Raw genomic sequence first — 20,132 nt, 5'->3', positions numbered from 1 at the left:
TTATCTGAATTGTTACAGAGGAGAGGGAAGTAAGATAAATATAATGGAACACTAATTTTTTTAAAAAGTTTATTCATAAAATAAAGTCAGAATTTAACATCACCTCAGCACAGCAGTTACAATGAGTACTTCTCCTTGGGGTTGAACTGGTCCTGATACATTGCGGGGTCGCAATGTTTGCTCATGGTGCCACCATCTTCCGAGCCATCTCGAATATCTTGGAGGTCTGGATGGTCTAGGAGCACTCGTAGTCTCAATTGTAACGTGGCACTGGGGTATGAAATGGACTCAAAGTAATTGGTCTGCACACATGAAATTATGGTTAGTAACGAGTCACAAGCTCCACTCAATTGTCTTCACAGTGGGATTTCACTAATTAGTTAGAAGAACACAGTCATTGCTGATGGATTAAATTGAACTCCAAATTAAACTAGTGATGTGTTAATCACGTAAAACAAAAGTCACCTTATTAAAGTTAAGTGTGAGAATATTGTTCGAATAACGATGTAGGAAATGAGGTATCCCGTTGTAATACTTCACACAATGTCAAATGAAAAATAAGTTCCGTGAATTTAGTCCCATTCACTATCGAAAATGACAAAAGAAAACGCTGTCCTTCCTGGAACTGTCCTGGGTTCAACACGAGTCTTATTGGGATAATTATGGAATGTTAAATGCACCAGATTGTTTAAATACTGTATTGAGTTTATGCTCACTTAAGAATCTGGACACTTGTAAAAGAGAATCAAAGTTCAACGACACTGTTAAATATGATTAGTTATATCAGTCGTTCGTAACATAGACGTATAGTTTGAAAAATGTTCCAACACCTTTGGTAGCACAACTATGCACTGTGATGCTTCACTACCATAAATTCAATAACCTGAACAGTCTAAAATATTGGATTATATTCCACTACTAGCACAGTTTATTATTTGTCAAGATCAAATAGAAAATCATAGACAGTTTGACGTCTCACTGATGATCACGTTTCAACACTTTCAGTGTTCAATGTAAAGTTAATCACTTTCATTCAAATACGAACATCAAATTATATTAACATAACATCGTATTGGTGAAAAATATAAGTTTCAGTCGCACTGTTCTCGTAAATGATAACACTCCTCAACTGTTGACATCTCATTAAGGTGCAGTTTCTGTCACCACACACACGACACTGAAAATATTGTAAGTCTTGTAGTGCGTCGTAATACGCGGATTTAAACTTTCGCAGAGAGTCGAACTGACGACTTACATTGTGACCGCAGAATACCCAACAGCCAGCCGTCCGATTTCGGCTGTGGTACAAGGTGAACTGGCTTGACAAGCGAAATGCCTGCCTATTTATTCAGTATCCCCAAGAAATTGTAATGGCTAATATCTTTTGTAATTTTCAACAGATCTCCTTGAAACTTGGGAATCGGGATTATAAAACATTAGGCTACACAGTGGTATAGTTCATTTCTTCATATCTTAATTCATTTAGAAGAAATTCATGATGGAAAAGAATAGAACATTCCATCGTCTGACGTAATACAACCTTCACCAAGTTCTCCAGTTGTGAAGTTTCACTTCCCCGCTGCTTGCAGCTGCCATGCTCGCAGGGGAAGCATGTTCGGCGGGTAACATAACTCCACACACATCGGGGACTTTAACTTGGAACCGTGTTACGGATATAATACATAAATTTACACATCTTCACGCTCAGAAATGAATATAAAGTCTCTGCCTTCACGTTCACTTTCTTACGTTCTGGACGTATATAGATGAATGCAGGTCCAGGCTGTTCCGGCGCCATGTTTTCGGGCCTCATGTTCTCAGTCGTCACTCGCGCTGTTGCGCTCGTTCCACATGGAAACGGCACAGTATAAGTATCCCCATAAAAAGAATTCAACTCTTTCTTCACTTCTCTTCACCCAAACCACCGCCTTAAGTGGATTTTTCGAAACCAAAAATTGCGTGCTTTATTTTTAAAGAAGATTCCAAATACAAATTTTCATGTCTGTAACGTCTTCAGTTTTGAGATATAAGTATCCACATAAAAAGAACTGAACTCCTCTCTTAGTCTTTTTTACACCCCCACCCCACTGAAGTGTTTTTAGCAAATACATGTTACTTTTATTTTTAAAAGAGATTAAAATTACCAATTTTCACATCTGTAACATGTTAAGTTTTTTACCCGCCAGCAAAATGGTTTTTCCAAAAACAAAAAATAAATGTTTCTTTATGTTTAATAGAGATAAAAATATGATTTTTCACTTCTGTAACATGTTAAGTTTTTGAGATATACTGTAGACATGCTCATTTTAAAATTTCTCCCCCCCCCCCCGTTTTTAGTTCCCCTTAAATGGAGTTTTCAAAAACAAATAACCTATGTTTCTTTACTTTTACAGGAGATTCCAAATACCAATTTTTACGTCTGTAACATCTTACATTTCTGAGATATACTGTAGATGTTGTCTTCCTAAAAATTCACCCCATTTGTCACTCCTGTTTAACACCCATTAATTGGATTTTCCAAAAACAAAAAAAAATACGTATTTCTTTATTTTTAAGAGAGATTCCAAATACCAATTTTCAGCTCTGTAATATCTTCATTTTGTGAGATGTAAGTATCCTCATTAAATGCATTCAACCAATTTTTCACATTTTTTCACCCCTCCTATTTTGATTTTCCGAAAACAAAAAATACATGTTTCTTTATTATTAAAGGAAATTCCAAAGACAAATTTTCATGCCTGTAACATCTTCAGTTTTTGAGATATAAGTATCCTCATAAAAGTAATTCAACACTTTCTTCATTTCTTTTCACCCACCCTACCCCTTTAAGTGGATTTTCAGTCATTTTACCCCCCTTAAGTGTGTTTTCTGGAAACAAAAAAATGTGTGTAACTTTATTTTTAAAACAGATTATGAATACCAATTTTCAGGTCTGTAATATGTTAATTTTCTGAGATATACTCTTGATATGTTCATTTTAAACATTCACCCCCTTTAACACTTCCCCTTAAATGGATTTTCAGAAAATGAATTTTGCGGCTTCTTTACTTTTACAGGAGATTTCAAATACCTGTTCTCATGTCTGTAATGTGTTTTGTTTTTGTGATATAATGTAGATATACTTGTTTTAAAAATTCACACCCTTTGTCACTCCTGTTCACCCCCTCTTAAGTAGTTTTTCCAAAAACAAAAAAAATACATGTTTCTTTATTTTTAAAGGAGATTCCAAATACCAATTTACATGACTGTAACATCTTCAATTTTTTAGATATAAGTATCCTCATAAAAGGTATTCAACCCCTTTTACACCTTTTTGCACCCCCCTTACAAGGATTTCCCAAAAAACAAAAAATATGTGTTTCTTTATTTTTCAAGGAGATTCCAGATACCAATTTTTACGTCTGTAAACTGTTAAGTTTTTGATATATAGATACACTCATTTTAAAAATTCACCCCCCCTTTTCACCCTCTTAGCGGCAGAATATTCAAAAATCCTCCCTTAGTGTGAGCGCCTATATTGTAATATACAGTAAATGTATCCTAAAAATTTTATTTCTTTATGTCCAGTACTTTTGGCTCGGTGATGATGAATCAGTCAGTCAGTCAGTCAGTCAGTCAGTCAGTCAGTCAGTCAGTCAGTCAGTCAGTCAGGAAATGTCGTTATATACACTATGTGATCAAAAGTATCCGGACACCCCCAAAAAAATACATTTTTCATCTCAGGTGCATTGTGCTGCCACCTACTGCCAGGTACTCCGTATCAGCAACCTCAGTAGTCATTAGACATCGTGAGAGAGCAGAATGGGGTGCTCCGTGGAACTCACGGACTTCGAACGTGGTCAGGTGATTAGGTGTCACTTGTGTCAGAAGTCTGTACGCGAGATTTCCACACTCCTAAACATCCCTAGGTCCATTGTTTCTGATGTGATAGTGAAGTGGAAATGGGAAGGGACACGTACAGCACAAAAGCGTACAGGCAACCTCGTTTTTTGACTGACAGAGACCGCCGGCAGTTGAAGAGGGTCGTCAAGTGTAATAGGCAGACATCTATCCCAACCATCACACAGGAATTCCAAACTGCATCAGAATCCACTCCAAGTACTACGACAGTTTGGCAGGAGGTGAGAAAACTTGGATTTCATGGTCGAGCGGCTGCCCATAAGCCACACATCATGCAGGTCAATGCCAAACAATGCCTCACTTGGTTTAAGGAGTGTAAACATTGGACGATTGAACAGTGGAAAAACGTTGTGTGGAGTGACGAATCACGGTACACAATGTGGTGATCCGATGGCAGGGTGTGGGTATGGTGAATGCCCGGTGAACGTCATCTGCCAGTGTGGGTAGTGCCAACAGTAAAATTCGGAGGCGGTGGTGTTATGGTGTGGTCGTGCTTTTCATGGAGGGGGCTTGCACCCTTTGTTGTTTTGCATGGCACTATCACAGCACAGGCCTACATTGATGTTTTAAGCACCTTCTTGCTTCCCACTGGTGAAGAGCAATTCGGGGATGGCGATTGCGTCTTTCAACACTATCGAGTATCTGTTTATAACGCACGGCCTGTGGCGGAGTGGTTACACGACAATAACATCCCTGTAATGGACTGGCCTACACAGAGTCCCGACCTGAATCCTATAGAACACCTTTGGGATGTTTTGGAACGCCGACTTCATGCCAGGCCTCACTGACCGACATTGCTACCTCTCCTCAGTGCAGCACTCCGTGAAGAATGGGCTGCCATTCCCCAAGCAACCTTCCAGCACCTGATTGAACGTATGCCTGCGAAAGTGGAAGCTGTCATCAAGGCTAAAGGTGGGCCAACACCATATTGAATTCCAGCATTACCGATGGAGGGCGCCACAAATTTGTACATCAGGTTCAGCGAGGTGTCCGGATACTTTTGATCACATAGTGTATATAGATTAAAGCCTCAACTTTATTTTTGCTGCACACATTCAGTAGCAACAGTATCGACTTCCAAATTTTTTTGCTGAGTTGATTGTTTATTTTATCCGGTGAATTAATTATCCTCCTTCTTTCTCTTTTACAGGTCCAGAAGAAAGGTGTAAGCTCTATTGTCGAGTGATGCATAGTAGTTCATACTATAGATTGAAGGATAAAGTTATTGACGGAACACCATGCGGTCCTGATACATTTGATATATGTGTAAATGGCATGTGCAAACCAGCTGGATGTAATCATGAATTAGGTTCCAAGGCAAAACTAGGTAATGATATATTAATTCCTTTTTTTTTTAAATAGGGTTTTATATCTTCAAACCTGACTCTTAAATCAGGATTGCCAACAACTGAATTTGGTTTAAAATTATAATATAAATTAATCACATTAAGCAGACTTCTTGACTTATTAACCCTGAGAAACTGTTTATGACCGAGCAAAATTTCCCTTTTTGTTGTATTTACTATTCTGAGTTTCACATTAAATAATATATTGGCTCCACATCAACACAATGGAATCTGATATATGCTCAACTTTTTTTGACAAGTGTTCTCTCATTGATAGAGATTGACAAATCAAAATTCAGAGGCTATATCTGTTACCTGTGTGCCCTGTACATTCTGCAGTTGACCAATTAATCAATTCATCAAAGAACCAATTAAATTTCTTGCTTTAGTAGCCATCATCACATTGGCAAGTCTGTCAATGATGAAATTTGCTTTAAGAAAACAAAAACTAAATCCCTATGGAAATGTAATCCTTGTTGTTAAGTTATCACACAAAGTCTGAATAAAATGTTCAACAGGATATTCTTACATTTGGCCCTCCTACGAGAAAGTTTGGACATACATGGTTTGAAACAAGGTATATTCCTTGATGATGTGAATGTGAAGAGAAAGTACCTCAGAACATGTACTAAATTTGGTCACAAATATCCACTCACTTTAACAGCCTCAAAAATCAACCAGTCTGCATATTATTTTTAAAAAATGAGACAGTGGAATCATCTTTATTAAAAAGGGGCAGCCAGTTGATCCGTAGGTAGCATTTATTTACGCCATACTTCCAATATTCCTGGTTTATCTATCAGACAAAGTTTACCTGACAAATTTTGAGTGTTCATTATGGTTTATTTTTGTTCTTGTTGTGGTTCCTTCTCAGTAGCAGTGCTTCTGAAGATCCTTTCAGGACTAACACTATGTTTAATTTAATACATCAGTCTGTAGAGAAAAAGTTTGCCAGAAGTCCATGAAGAGGAAGGTATAATTCCACGCACTCCCATCAATAAGCCTATGGCTGAAATTTCCTCAAGATCGTACTTCCTCATAAATTTACTGTTTTTCTGCATCAGCATTACTGTAGATTTGAAAGCGGACCATTGTGTACTTCTTCATCAACTTTGAAGCCTTTTCCTCTCAGTGTTTCAGTTAAAGTTGACTGGATCTTATGGTGTCTAACTCTCTGCAGAACTTCTCGTATCACTGGAATGATCTTAGGATCATTTTTCTCTGTCTCTGTGGCATTGTGCACAGAAGTTACCATCACCAAAAGAGTTTGCCATGCAGTTAGGGTCACGCAGCTATCAGGCTGTCAGCTTGCATTCTGGAGATAGTGGGTTTGAATCCCACCATCGGTAGCCCTGAAGATGGCCGCTACCTTCCCAATTAGCAGTTTTCCCATCCTTCCATTGCTGAAAACCTTCCATGTGTTAGTGCAGCGTTAAACAAGAAGGGAAAAACAAAAATGATGATGACATTATCATAATAGGGATAAACAAAGAATCCACTTTGGAGCATTGTAATATGAATGTATCCCCAAAATTTCATTTCTTTATTGTAATAGAAATAAAGGATATTCCTCGATGATGTGAATATGAAGAGAAAGTACTTCAGAACATGTACTAAATTTGGTCACAAATATCCAGTCACTTTAGGGATAAACAAAGAATCCACATTATTCCCATAGTGGATCAAATGACAGAGACTTCAACCGTCATTTTGATGGTCTCTCACCATTCTCTTCATGAAAGCCCATCATGATTGTGTAGCTAAATATTTGCTGGAGTGTACACTTTGAAAAGTGTTACCCATTTTCCTTTATGAGGTAGAGTACTTCGTTTATCGAATTCACAGTTTCTGAGTTCTGTGTAAACCTTATTAGTGGCAGGCATGTTATCTTCTTGTTTAACAAGTGTTCTTCTCTTATAGCAAATTCTGACAGACACTTCAAACTTTCTTTCCTGAGTTCTTGATTGGACAAACTGTAAAAGTTACTGGAGAGTTCAAGAATTCTGTGGTTTCCTGTTTATACATCAGGAAAATGCTGGGGCTGTACCTTAATTAAGTCCACCTTCCCACTCTTAACATTTTTCCCATCTTTCCATTGCTGAAGACCTTCCATGTGTTAGTGGAGATGGCCATCCTATGTTGAACAGAAAATATCAGGGCCTTTAAATCTTTTCTCTGAATATAACATTGAGTTGGGAACATCAATGAAAATTTCCTTTACAGCATTTCTGATGAGTTTGTCCACATTATTAAGGAATAATTTTGAGATTTTTTCTGGTGGTGGTGTTTGAAATGGATACATGAGGCTGGGTATTATTTTGATCAGACTGTAGCAAAGGGGAAAAACTAAGAATTCAAGGTTTGAACTCAACTTGCTAATTACTGCAGTTGAATTAAATTTCAGTTCATCTGTAAAGGTTACTCCATGATAGCGGTTCTGATCTCGATGCTTTAACAATGGAATACTACATGCATCATCCATAAGTGTTGGCTCTTCTTTATATCTTTGGAGATGTTAAATGCTATTGACTTGCTCAGGTTTATGGCGAGCCCAATTACTCTAAATCATCCGATAACCATTTTCAAATGTTTATTCCTTTTATGATAATATCATCAGCAAAATCCATCACTGTTAGATTCTTCTCCTATGGAGCTAAGGAGTATCCATGCTATGAGCTGATGGCTTCCTCTGTTAACTCATCAAGTAAGTGGTCTGTTACAAGGTTATAGAGAGCTGGGGAAAGAGGTGGTCCTTGCATTACACCTCTCCTTAGATGAACTGATTTTGTCTTCCATGCACAGATTTTTATTTTATTTTTTCTCTCTTGAAGGTATAAAATGGCATTTATGGCATCGGCAAGTTGAGAAGAGACTCCATGGCTTTGAAATGTTCTGGCCAAATGATTGTGCTGAATGTTAACAAATGCTTTTCAGATATCGACACAAATGATACAAACATCTTTGCTCTAGAGTTTAATATCATTCAGGTTTGCTGCAAGGATAGCAGTACTTGTATATGCAAATTGGGGTTGCCTGTAAAGCCCCAATGGTGAGGGTTGTATGTTATGTTCCCTGAAAGGCACATATCTAACTAACTCTCTATGATCCCATGGAAGAGAGGACATATTGTTATTGGCCTCCAATTGACGACTTCATTCGGATCTCCATCTTTATTCAGTGAATTTCTCTCATCTGCCTCCCATTGACTAATCACTTCCTGTTACGCAGCACAGCAACAGCACGGGAATGCCCACACTTCGCAGTTCAGATCCGTACTTAGAACGTGTTGATCTGTTGTTCCAACTGTTCTCGAGTTGTGAACTGCTACTTCAGGGTATAATTCCCATAATGCCTCCACATGTGTACATGGTAGATGAAAGGGTATTTATGTACTATGTATCATTTTGTGAAAACAGAGTCTTGCAGGGAAGTTATTAGGCGATTTTTAACACAATTTCCAGGTGTACGCCCTCCACATAGAGAGACCGTGAGAAAAATCATAAACAAATTGAGAGGAAATGACTCGATAAGAAGCAAAGTGTTAAGAAAAAAATGTGTATTTAATGAGGGAAAAGTAAGTGAAATTGCAGAAAGATTAGAACATACACCTACAAAATTGCTAAGATGACTTGGAGCAGAAGCCAGAGTTTGGAAGAGTTCAACCTGGCAAGCTATGAAAATGTTAAAATTGAAACTATACAAGATAACTGTAGTACACGAACTGCAACCACATGATAATGATAAGCGGGTACGTTTTTGTAATTGGATGTTGCGAAACGTTCGTGATAAAAGATTGATCCACGCTTAATACTTTTCTGTGACAAAGCATGGTTCCATTTACACAAGTATGTTTTGATGCAGATATTGGAGTACAGAAAACCCCCATTGCATATACGAATTTCCTCTACATGACGAACAGATTGGAATATGGTGCGCAATGAATGGATATTGAATTATAGGACCTATCTTTTTTCAGGGCACAATTAATGCACAAAGATACAGGGATAAAATACTCAAAACAATTTTTTTTACAAACTGACTGACAATGACTGTCGAAATGGATATTTTCAGCAAGACTCTGCCACTGCACATACAGCTAATGACACATTAAACTAAATTCAGAAAATTTTTAAGACCATGTTATTAGTACGGACTTATGGCCATCATGGTCCCCAGATTTAACTATTTTTGACTTTCATTTATCGGGGAGCTTGAAAAATAAAGTGTATGCAAGAAACTCTCACACGTTGGATGAACTGAAAGAACATATCCAGAGAGAAATTGCCTCAATTGTGGAAGACAAACGTATGTGTGTGAATCGGAGTTCCCTAAGATGATGCCAGAAATGTGTGGATGCAGGAGGAGAACATTTCCAACATCTCCTGTCATAAGGTACGAGCTTATTTTCTTAATTACTAATTTTCCTAATTCTTAATTTTAATTGTTATCTCATGTCATGCACGGATAAAGTGAGTGAAGTGCTGTCCTTGTTCCTATGCCATGAAGCAGGAAGTGATGAGTCAACAGGAGGCACCAACCGATGAGAGAAACACACTGTATATCAGAATAGCCCTTGTTATTTTCAGACAAGCAGGAACTTGCCCGCTAATCAGAATTCTTGAAGCAATCCCAGCAATCAGCCAATCCAATCATCAATCATTGTCATTGATCTGCATTTAGATCTGTCGCCCAGGTGCAGATTTCCTACCATTTTTTTTACCTAGCCTTTTCTTAAATGAACTCTGAAATTTTTCAAACATTTCCCTTGATAAATTATTCCAATCCGTATAAATGAATATTTGCCCCAATTTGTCTTCTTGAATTCCAATTTTATCTTCACCTTATGATCTTCCATACCTTTAGAAGATCCACTGAAGCTTATTCATCTACTAATGTCACTCCATGCCATCTCTCCACTGACAGTTCAGAGCATACTACTTAGTCGAGAAGCTCACTCTTTACTCCCAGGTTTTCCCAGCACAAAGTTTGCAACATTTTCGTAACACTAATCTTTAGTCGGAAATAGCCCAGAACAAATTGTGCTTCTTTCTTTTTGATCTTTTCCAGTTTATGTATCAAGTCATCCTGGTGTGGGTCCCCCATACACTTTAACCATACCCTAATTGGGGTCTTATCAGAGACCTATATGCCCTCTCCTTTACATCCTTACCACAACTCCTAAATACTCTCATAACCATATGAAAAGATCTGCAACCTTTACTTTCAACCTCGTTAATGTGATTACCTGAATGAAGATCATTCCTTATATTAACACCTGAGTACTTACAGTGATCGCCATGATGTATTATAACCTCATCAACACAGTAATTAAAAGTGAGAGGACTTTTCCTTTTGGTGAAACTTACAACCTGACTTTTCATCCTGTTGACCATCATGGCACTGCCTATTGTCCATCTCACAACATTGATGAGGACATTTTGTAGTCGCTCACAGTCCTATAACTTATTTATTACTCTATACATTACATATTCTACATTCCATATCTGTACTCATATCATTTATATACATAAGAAAACACAAAGGAACCTGTGGTTTCCCATTTTCACACCAGGCAAACGCTGGAGCTCTTAATCAAGGCCATAGCCAGTACCTTCCCATTCCTAACTCTTTCCCTTTCTTCCATCACTGAAAACCTTCGTGTTGGTGTGACGTTAAACCTCTAGCAAGGAAAGAGATACTAAACAAAGGACACCAGCCAATTGCTTGCGCTGTACCTTAATTATGGCTCCAGTCACTTCCTTTCTTGCACCTAGCCCTTTCCTATCCCATCATTGCAATAAGACGTGTGTCGGTGCGACGTAAATCAAACTGAAATTAAAGAAATCATAAGGTCCAATAAGACCGCCCTGTGGGACTGCTCTCTTAATTGTTACAGGGTCAGATAATGCCTTACCTGTTCAATTTTGTGAGGTCTATTTCCTAGAAATTTGGCTACCCATTCAACCACTCTTTTGTCTAGTCCAATAGCCCTCATTTTCATCAATATTCTCCCTGTCTACCCTATCAGAAGCCTTGGATAGGTCAATTACGATACAGTTCATTGACTTCTTGAATCTAAATTATCTGCTATATCTTGCTGGAATCCTACCCACTGGGGCTACAATTGCAACTCTCCATTCATTTGGTATAGCTCTACCATGCAAACAGTAATCAAATAAGTTATTTCAGATATGGCACTATATCCCAACCCTTTACCTTTAGTATATCCCCACAAAAATCTTATAATTCTTAGTTTCTTTTATAACTTTCAACCTTTGTACCTTCTTGTAAATATCATTCTAGGTAAATTTCAGTACTCCACCAGTATTAGTCACCTCCTCAGCCTGGACATTATCCTTACACCCAATTATCATAACATACTGCTATCTGAATATTTCTGCCTTCTGTAAATCCTCACATATACACTCCCCTTGTTCATTAATGATCTCTGAAATGTCTCTCCTGGAACCTGTTTCTGCCTTTAAGTACCTATACATATCCTTCCATTTTTCCCTAAAATCCACGTGACTGCTAATTATGTTTGCCATCATAGTATTCTTAGCTGACATTTTTTGTAAATTCATATTTCCTTGTAAATTCCTTCAGTTTCCCCTTACTTCCACAACCATTCCTAATGCTTTTATTTTCCAGCCTGCACCTCCTTCTTAATCTTTTTATTTGTCTGTCAAAATACATTGGGTCTTTACCATGCCTTACCACCTTTAATAGTACATATCTGTCTTCACACTCCTCAACATTTACTTTAAACCCATTCCATCAACTGTTTATATTTTTTGATTAATTTACCACTTTCCATTGATCACAATTACTTTTAATACAGCCTCATGCATTTCTTATCAACCATATGGTTTTGCCTAATAGTCCTATGTTTATAACTTTCCTTTATATTGACCCTTTTACCCTGGCTAAACCCAGTCGGTGAGCAAGAGATCCCAAGGGGGAACGTTTGTTCACTGGCTGACCTTATTTCAGAGGCATTTTAAAGGAATAGGATTGACGACCAAGCAAAAGTATAAATTCGAACAACATTTCCAACATTTATTATATATAAGCACTTATAAAACAAGCAAAATATTCTTGATGTTAAATTAATATTTTCACAAAGAAGATTTTTGATCAGAGTGTACATAAATTAAATTTGATCTTCATCTGCATAGGCAAAGGTTGCATTCTGGAAAACAATAAATTAAAAAAAAATGTAGGCCTTCACTGGCTTCAAAATTGAAAATTAAATGGAACTGTGCCTTCCCTAACTACTTCTAATATTTATATAATAACTGGCAAAAGACCTTCTCCTACTTTCAATAACAAATAAATTCAAAATTTCCAGTTATCCACGTGGTAATGATATGATTAACACCTCTCTTATTGATGCTTCATGCAATTTTATCTAATCACACAATTGTGTTGACAGGGGTTAAATGATTCTAATTATTCAATTATTAACAAGTTATGACTTCTTTAAATTAATTAATGAGTTATCAATCATTATCTCCTTGAGTTACTTATTAAATATTTAATCTGCATTGATTATTGAGTATTCAACCTAATCACAGATTAATTTTAACTGCTCGTTATTTTAAATCTTTGCCTTCGCTTTTAAATTAAATGATCTTTTTAATCTGAATTAAATTCAAAAGAAAGGGAAAACCTAAATCTTGATGTTATGTTATTATAATTTCAATAATATTTCATTAAACACTTCCACAGAACCAACAAATCAACAAAGACAACGCCAAAATAATCTGGATCACTGAGGTGAACCCATGACCAGATTAAAACATAATGTGCAGAATTGAGATTAGAAAAAATTGCTATCATATTCACACAATACATTCACACCATGGTTACACGTAAGTTTATGTACATTATTTACAATTGAATCCTGGGCATATTACTATCATTACATGATTTTTATTCTTGGTCAGGTCTGTGAAATCGCATGGATGAACAGAGATTAATTAAGGACACTCAACTTCGCATGTGGTATGTGATTGAATTAGAGTATCACTTTTATAGAGTGAATTATTCAGGTACGACGATGATTAGTCCTAAGTTAAGAGTATTATTCGAAGATCTGATATAAAACAGTAATCACTACCATTAGGTGGGTCATCTTAAATTACTAGCATGTGGTCCATAAGTGTCAATTAATTAATTTTATTTTTACACATAAGAAATGTGCCCCAAAACGTGCTCAAAATTCCACTAACATGCCACGTTCTCAAGACACAAGCTTAAACACATTATAATCTTATCCCACGGGATTATCAATATTCCAGGCTAATTCATAAATAGAGCACATTAAATAACTTATTCAAAAATAATCCATCACTTTTATAGCTTATGGCCATTAAGTCAATGTTTAATCCGATCCTGTAATTTAAATTATTATTATTATTATTATTATTATTATTATTATTATTATTATTATTATTATTATTATTATTATTATTATTATTATTGATGATTACCTCTATCAACTACCTCAAAATTAACTTGAAAGCAGATGACACAATTCAAAAGAATTGTCGGACTATGCACAGATGAAAATCAATTCAACTCTGATCACTAGAACCACATTTAATTCCATCTCACAGTACCTCCAAATATCACAATCGTAGTCTAAATTGAATATTAAACACAAGGTCAATTATTTTTAACTATATATCTGCAATTGAAAAATCATTCAGAAGACCAACTACATTTAACTAGTCTAATAGGGCTCAAAATCTCGTTCACGCATGTAACTAGTCTACCTTGCCACCATCCAGAATGGAAGTATGGAAATATATATAAATACTGCAAATTTTAATAGAACTACTTGCTAGAGAAGAAAGATCATCTAGTTTCTACACAGATGGATAGATATATTACAATTAAATGTACTCAAATTTTATGATGAGGTTTGATTCCTGGTCGGCGTCTTCTTCATTCCATCGGCTCCGTCACGTGCACCTCCCCAGTGCTAGAATCGCCTTATATATTTAGCAATTTCATGATGGCACAGGAGTTGACATCCCACTATGAGAATTATGTTTCTCTTGATGTAACTGGATCCATTTTGAGGTTAATGACAATAGCGATGACTTGAGTCTTCTCCTCGTGCAGGTTGAATTTGAGCTGTAGCTAACACAATCAAATTATAAAATGCACCACCCAGTCAAAACTCCAGTGAAATGTTGTATGTTACACTTAACTTATATTTGAAGCTCAAAAATACACCACACGGCAATGTTCAACTATTGTAAGTTGCAGAGTAGGCTGCTGTCCATAACAGTTTAGCCTCGATGATTAAGATGTAGTCGAGGTTGAAGTCGGCTGTCCAGAAGATGAAGTAATAAGAGGGTAAGATCATGTGTGCTCGAAGTCTTATAGTTTTTCGGCTCGGGGTGTGTCATTTTTCTGATGAAGGTTATTGATCTGTAAGTGTCACATTTGATTGGCTGAAACTATTCTGGAATTTTGTAGAAGTAATCGCTGACCCCCTGCACACACGCTGGGCATGCCTCGAGGAGCCTGTTGGCCACGTGATCTTCACCTTGCTGTGATCGGCAATCAATACTTTGCTCTTACTAGGAACTTGCCAATCCAGTTTATTACACACTGAAAATAGCTTGCTGATGACCAAAATCTCACCCTTGTTTTCTAATAAAATGTTCAAGACCGGCTTGTAGATTTATGCTTTAAATTCACCAAATTTGACAGGGACAATATGGCATTTATTTTTTTAAGTTCAACTAACACAGCTTCATGATCACTTATACAATCTAATACTTCAGTTTTCTATAGAGCTCATCTAGTTTTATCAGCACCATGTCCAGAATATTTTTCCCTCTGGTTGGTTCCATCACTTTATGATTCATCTGTTCTTCCCAGATATCACTACTCACTTATTTACTATTTGTTGGCCATGGTTTCTGTCAATCACATTACCCTCACAGTTAACGTTTGGTAAACTAAGATCACCCACTGTAATAATGTTCCTTTCTGTGTTGTTCCCCACATAGCTGATTATCTTATCAAATAATTCTTCATCAGCATCGGTCTCACCCTTGCAGGTCTGTACACCCCAAAAACATCAAGTTGCCTATTATATTTAAGATGTAAACCTTATACCTAGAATTTCATGTTTCTCATCCTTTCATAGCATACAAATTCTTCTTTCACTAGTAACAATACTCTCCCTTCTACTGTTCGCATACTGTCTCTATGACAAACACTTCAGTTCCATGAGAAAATTTCTGCATCCATAATATCACTACTCAACCATGATTCAGCACCTATTACAAAATCTGTTATACAATATATTAAATTACTTAATTCTATTCCTTCTTTTTTACAATACAAATTACTAACAATTTTACATCATCTTACTTGACTTCCAGCTCCCTGTACTCCCATCAACCACTCCTTAGTCAACCACATTTTCTTGAATGTACCTCTCTATTACCCTTCTAAACAATTCACCGCGCAAGTTGGCCATGCAGTTAGGGGCGTGCAGCTGTGAGTTTGCATTTGGGTGGTAGTGGGTTCAAACCCCACTGTTGGCAGCTCTGAAGATGGCTTTCCATGATTTCCCCTTTTCACACCAGGCAAATCCTGAGGCTGTACCTTAATTAAGGCCATGGCCACTTCCTTCCCACTCCTAGACCTTTCCTATCCCATTGTCGCCATAAGACCTATCTGTGTCGGCATGACATAAAGCAACTTGTAAAAAAAAAAAAAAATTAGCAAACCTGCTACCTTATATGTAAAATTGTGGTTCAAGTGAATGCCATCTGAGCATAGATCCCTGTCTCCTCCCCACCCATTCAGATCTACAAATCTCACTTCAATTTTCCACATACCCATTCCACCACGATCACCCTCCAGTATCCCCTGATAACAATCTCTGCCCCACTTTGCCGGGCTGAGTAGCTCACATGGTTGAGGTACTGGCCTTCTTACCCCAGCTTGGCAGGTTTGATCCTGACTCAGTCCGGTGATATTTCAAGGTACTCAAATATGTCAGCTTCATCTCAGTAGATTTACTGGCACATAAAAGAACTCCTGCAGGACTATATTCTGATATCTTGGCATCTACAAAAATCATAAATGTAGTTACTAGGATGTAAAGCCAATAACATTATTATGATCCTGCTCCCTTAAACTTCTCCCAGGCTGTCATAATCTGATCCCATACATCCCGAACTATATTAGTCCCCATTCCTGCTTGCCTTATGTTGTTGGTACCAACGTGGAAAATATCCACCTTCTGCTTACGCTACCCCATTCCTTCTACTTTCCTCAACATCTGACTTAACCTAATTCCTGGTTCCCTTTCCTCCACACACTTGCCTAACAATGGAGTCCCCCCAAGGCCAGAGCCTCAACCCCACCCACCTCACTTGATCCCCTCCCCTCCCCTCTTGGTGTTTCTTAACTTCTCTGACAGCTGCAGAACAAACTTCCACCTCCCTCTACTGTTCTACCTGCAGTGACTCACACTGATTCCTCAGCGATACTTCTGAAATGGCTTCCTGATGAGTACAGTTAGCCCTCAATTTCCTTCCCTTTAAAACATTAGCCCACCTGTCTTCCACAACTTCTCCCCTTCCTTCCACTCCCTGTTGTCTACCAACTATACCCTGCACATTGATTGAGGGAGACCTACCATCATTCCTGCCTGCTGTTAAAAGCCTTATTATCTCTGTCAAACTCACTATCCCCTCCCTCATTTTCCTTGATTTCCACTTACACCCACAGTCCCTACACCTGGCTCCCTCAGCCATTCTTTCATTTTCTTCATACAAATATGAAATAATATAAAACAGAAATAAAATAGGGTATTCTGTAAAATAGCCAATGCCATAAGCTCTTTCATCCTCTATTGCTCTGACATGGTCAGGCCCTGGAGCTGTGTCGACCACTATTATGTTCACCGACATATTAATTTCAAACATTACCATCATTGACAGCTTGCAAAAATCAAACTGTATACTCATCATATACTTTTGTAATTTCATCCATTGTTTTTCTTGTTTTGTACAGTAACAATTTTACAGATTTTTAAGTAACATACTTGCAGTTCATACTGACTTACTGGATATATCTACCTGTTGACCCTAACTTACTTATTTCAAGGCCAATTGTTCGAGCCAAAAAGTAACATTATCACTTTTCTCTCCCATGATGAACAAACCCTGAACAAACAAAACAGGCATGAGAAAAGAGGAAAAATAATCTCTCTACCAACTCACACCAACGATAAAAGGCCATACATTCTGTATGGTACTTACAAGGGAGTCAGCGCAAGTTGCGATTGCATTTTCAAAGAAAGTTTTGGTTTTAATGTAAGAGTTTTACATGTACAGTACAAATATGTGCACAATATTTGCCATTGATAACTACACTGCACATTACAATCATGGGCATGTTCAGTCACCGAGTTCAAAAAATGGTTTGTTGGTAGCTCTTGGCAAAAGATTACGAGGATGAACATGTCCACAGAATATAAAGTGCCAGAAACAAAGTTGCTTATCACACTTATGAATGCCTGCATTAAGCAGTCTTCTAAGTCACACTGCTTTTGAACAGAAAAAATACATTCGAGGGGTGTCATCATATCCAGCTACAGTCCAGGAGTACTGAACAAAGTCTGCGAAGACTGGAGAACAGAACTGATTGTGTAGAATACACATTAGCAAAAAAAAAAACAAAAAACGAATCCCTCAATGATAGTGTGAACTGATAACTGTTAAGGATACTATGATCTTCAATCCACTTCAGCACCACCTTGAACTGTCAGAAGAATAGCACATCAAGTGGCTGAATGTAAGGTGTACACCCAGGAGGAATGGTCTTGACTGTATATACCAAGTTTTGAGGTCGGATAGCATCGATATGAGTTCTGTCACGATATGTCCCGAGTGGATCAACCAGAAGAAGAGACTCCTTCACTGCATATGGGAAGCAGACATCTTGAAAGAATGATGTCAGGATTTGTTTCGTGACTAGGCCGGACTTCGAGGCAACTTGAATCAGATTTTGCGGTTTCAGCATGTGTTGCTCAATTGAACTCCAAACTGACCTATAGGTTCCTAGTAAATTATCACATCTTTGGAGACACGTATCCACTTGCTGACATAACGGACTAGATGGTGCAAGAATGAGTTGTTGCATGATCACTCCGCACCAAACTTCTTACCGAGTTCTCTCCCTTAAAATGCAGAGTTCGCAATGAGTGAAGTTCTTTCTGTATACCACTTTGATCGGTATTATAAATCTGTATACGTTCCATGGTGTTCATTAAGGACATTACCTCATTACAAAACTTGTCACATATTTCATTCATGTCACCATCTGTATTCCAGGTTTTAGTGGTTACACATTTTGTTATTGCCCGTGAGGCAAGATGGTTGTCTATTTAAACATTGCAACCCATCCATGGATAGATCCAGTGAATTGAATCAGTTCAATTTCTTGGGTCTTTTCCAAACCCCAAGCACGAATATCCCTGTTGTGAACATTAGCGCCTAGAACAGTTCTTGCCAACCTGAATTTTTCAGCTACATGATCGTCAAGCACGTGAAGTTTTGAGTGCTGGCCTTTCTCCCCTTTTTCTACCACGTGATTTAAATATCGTAGATGATGAATGTCTTGCACCACATGATATGGTTTCTGTACTGTATTGAAGCTTAATCTTTTAGATTTCCCAGAATCCTGGAATGCAATTATCTCCTTTGCCTTTTCAAAAGATATATCACCCTACTTCTTCCTCTTCGGTGGGCTTGGCAGATAAGCAGACGACTGGCTTCCATCATTTCTTAACAACTCTTCTTCACTGTCAGATTCTGAATCATCCATAACTTTTTCACAATCAGACAAGTCTTCTTCTGCATATTCATATTCTTCAATATAGTCTATTATATTTTTGTGATGTATATTATTACCATTGGTTGCCACTCTTTCATCTATCACATTGATTATGATTGCAGCTGCATTTCTCTCTTTTACTGTAATTTCTGTGGATCTTCTTTTGTGTTTGTAGTGGCTAACAATCATGCTCACTATATCTGCAGGATTCATTACCATATGATTACATTGACAGTGAGAGTGATGTGACTTGCTACAAAATTGGTAACACCACAAACGGACGGATTAACTGCCGAGGTTGATGCAACACAGATGGTGGTCACTATTATACTAGTTTCCTTGCTCTTATGCATCATGTATGTCTGGTTCCCCTAGATGCCGCATCAAACACTTCATCAGGTGACCTTCGGTAAGACACGGCATGTGTCGACCCTAGCATACGCTGCAAATAACTACATTAACTAGAGAAAAAATGTTTACGATGACTAAAGTTACTTAAGTTATGATATCATGTAAGGTATGGTCCATTGTGAGCAGAATATCAAATCTTCGTAGCCTACAGTGTAATTGGCGATGGGGGGCCGATGACCTTCGATGTTAGGCCCCTTAAAACAACAAGCAGCATCATCATCATCATCATCATCATCATCATCATCATCATCATCAATTGGCGATGGCACTTAGTTTATATATTTTTGTAAACAGCACCTCAAACGTATTCATACAAACCACAACTCAACTGCAATTGTGATCGCAACTGGTGCTAACACCCTTGTTAGGTCACAAAACACTCGTAACATTTCTCTCACCGACTTGCATAACCACTTTTCCAGCATCTTCTCCATGGCAAACACTTCAGAAAGAGAAGAGTATTCATTTCAGGTGAACAAATCTACCCAGGCAGTCTTGAATGAAATTTTACAACCAATTGTTCATGAGCCTCAGCCTTCTGGGTGAGAAGCCAACAGCTTACCCTATGAGCTAATCAAGACCCCATGCAATTTCTTT

At 37.6% G+C, this 20,132-nt stretch overlaps 1 protein-coding gene across 3 annotated transcripts in view; it reads left to right on the top strand.

Annotated features, from left to right (window-relative positions):
• LOC136864326 (A disintegrin and metalloproteinase with thrombospondin motifs 4) overlaps positions 1 to 20,132 on the top strand; it is a 644,921-nt gene that overhangs the window by 521,446 nt on the left and 103,343 nt on the right. For all 3 annotated transcript variants that reach the window (XM_067141158.2, XM_067141157.2, XM_067141159.2), the window contains exon 14: positions 5,051 to 5,227. In XM_067141158.2, coding sequence (XP_066997259.2) covers positions 5,051 to 5,227 — 177 coding nt within the window. The remainder of the gene's footprint in view (positions 1 to 5,050; positions 5,228 to 20,132) is intronic.

The sequence above is a fragment of the Anabrus simplex genome, chromosome 2 (genome assembly GCF_040414725.1).
Source record: "Anabrus simplex isolate iqAnaSimp1 chromosome 2, ASM4041472v1, whole genome shotgun sequence".
NCBI lineage: Eukaryota > Metazoa > Arthropoda > Insecta > Orthoptera > Tettigoniidae > Anabrus > Anabrus simplex.
The sequence above is the reverse complement of the archived record's forward strand: the minus strand, read 5'-3'. Positions and strand labels throughout refer to the sequence as shown.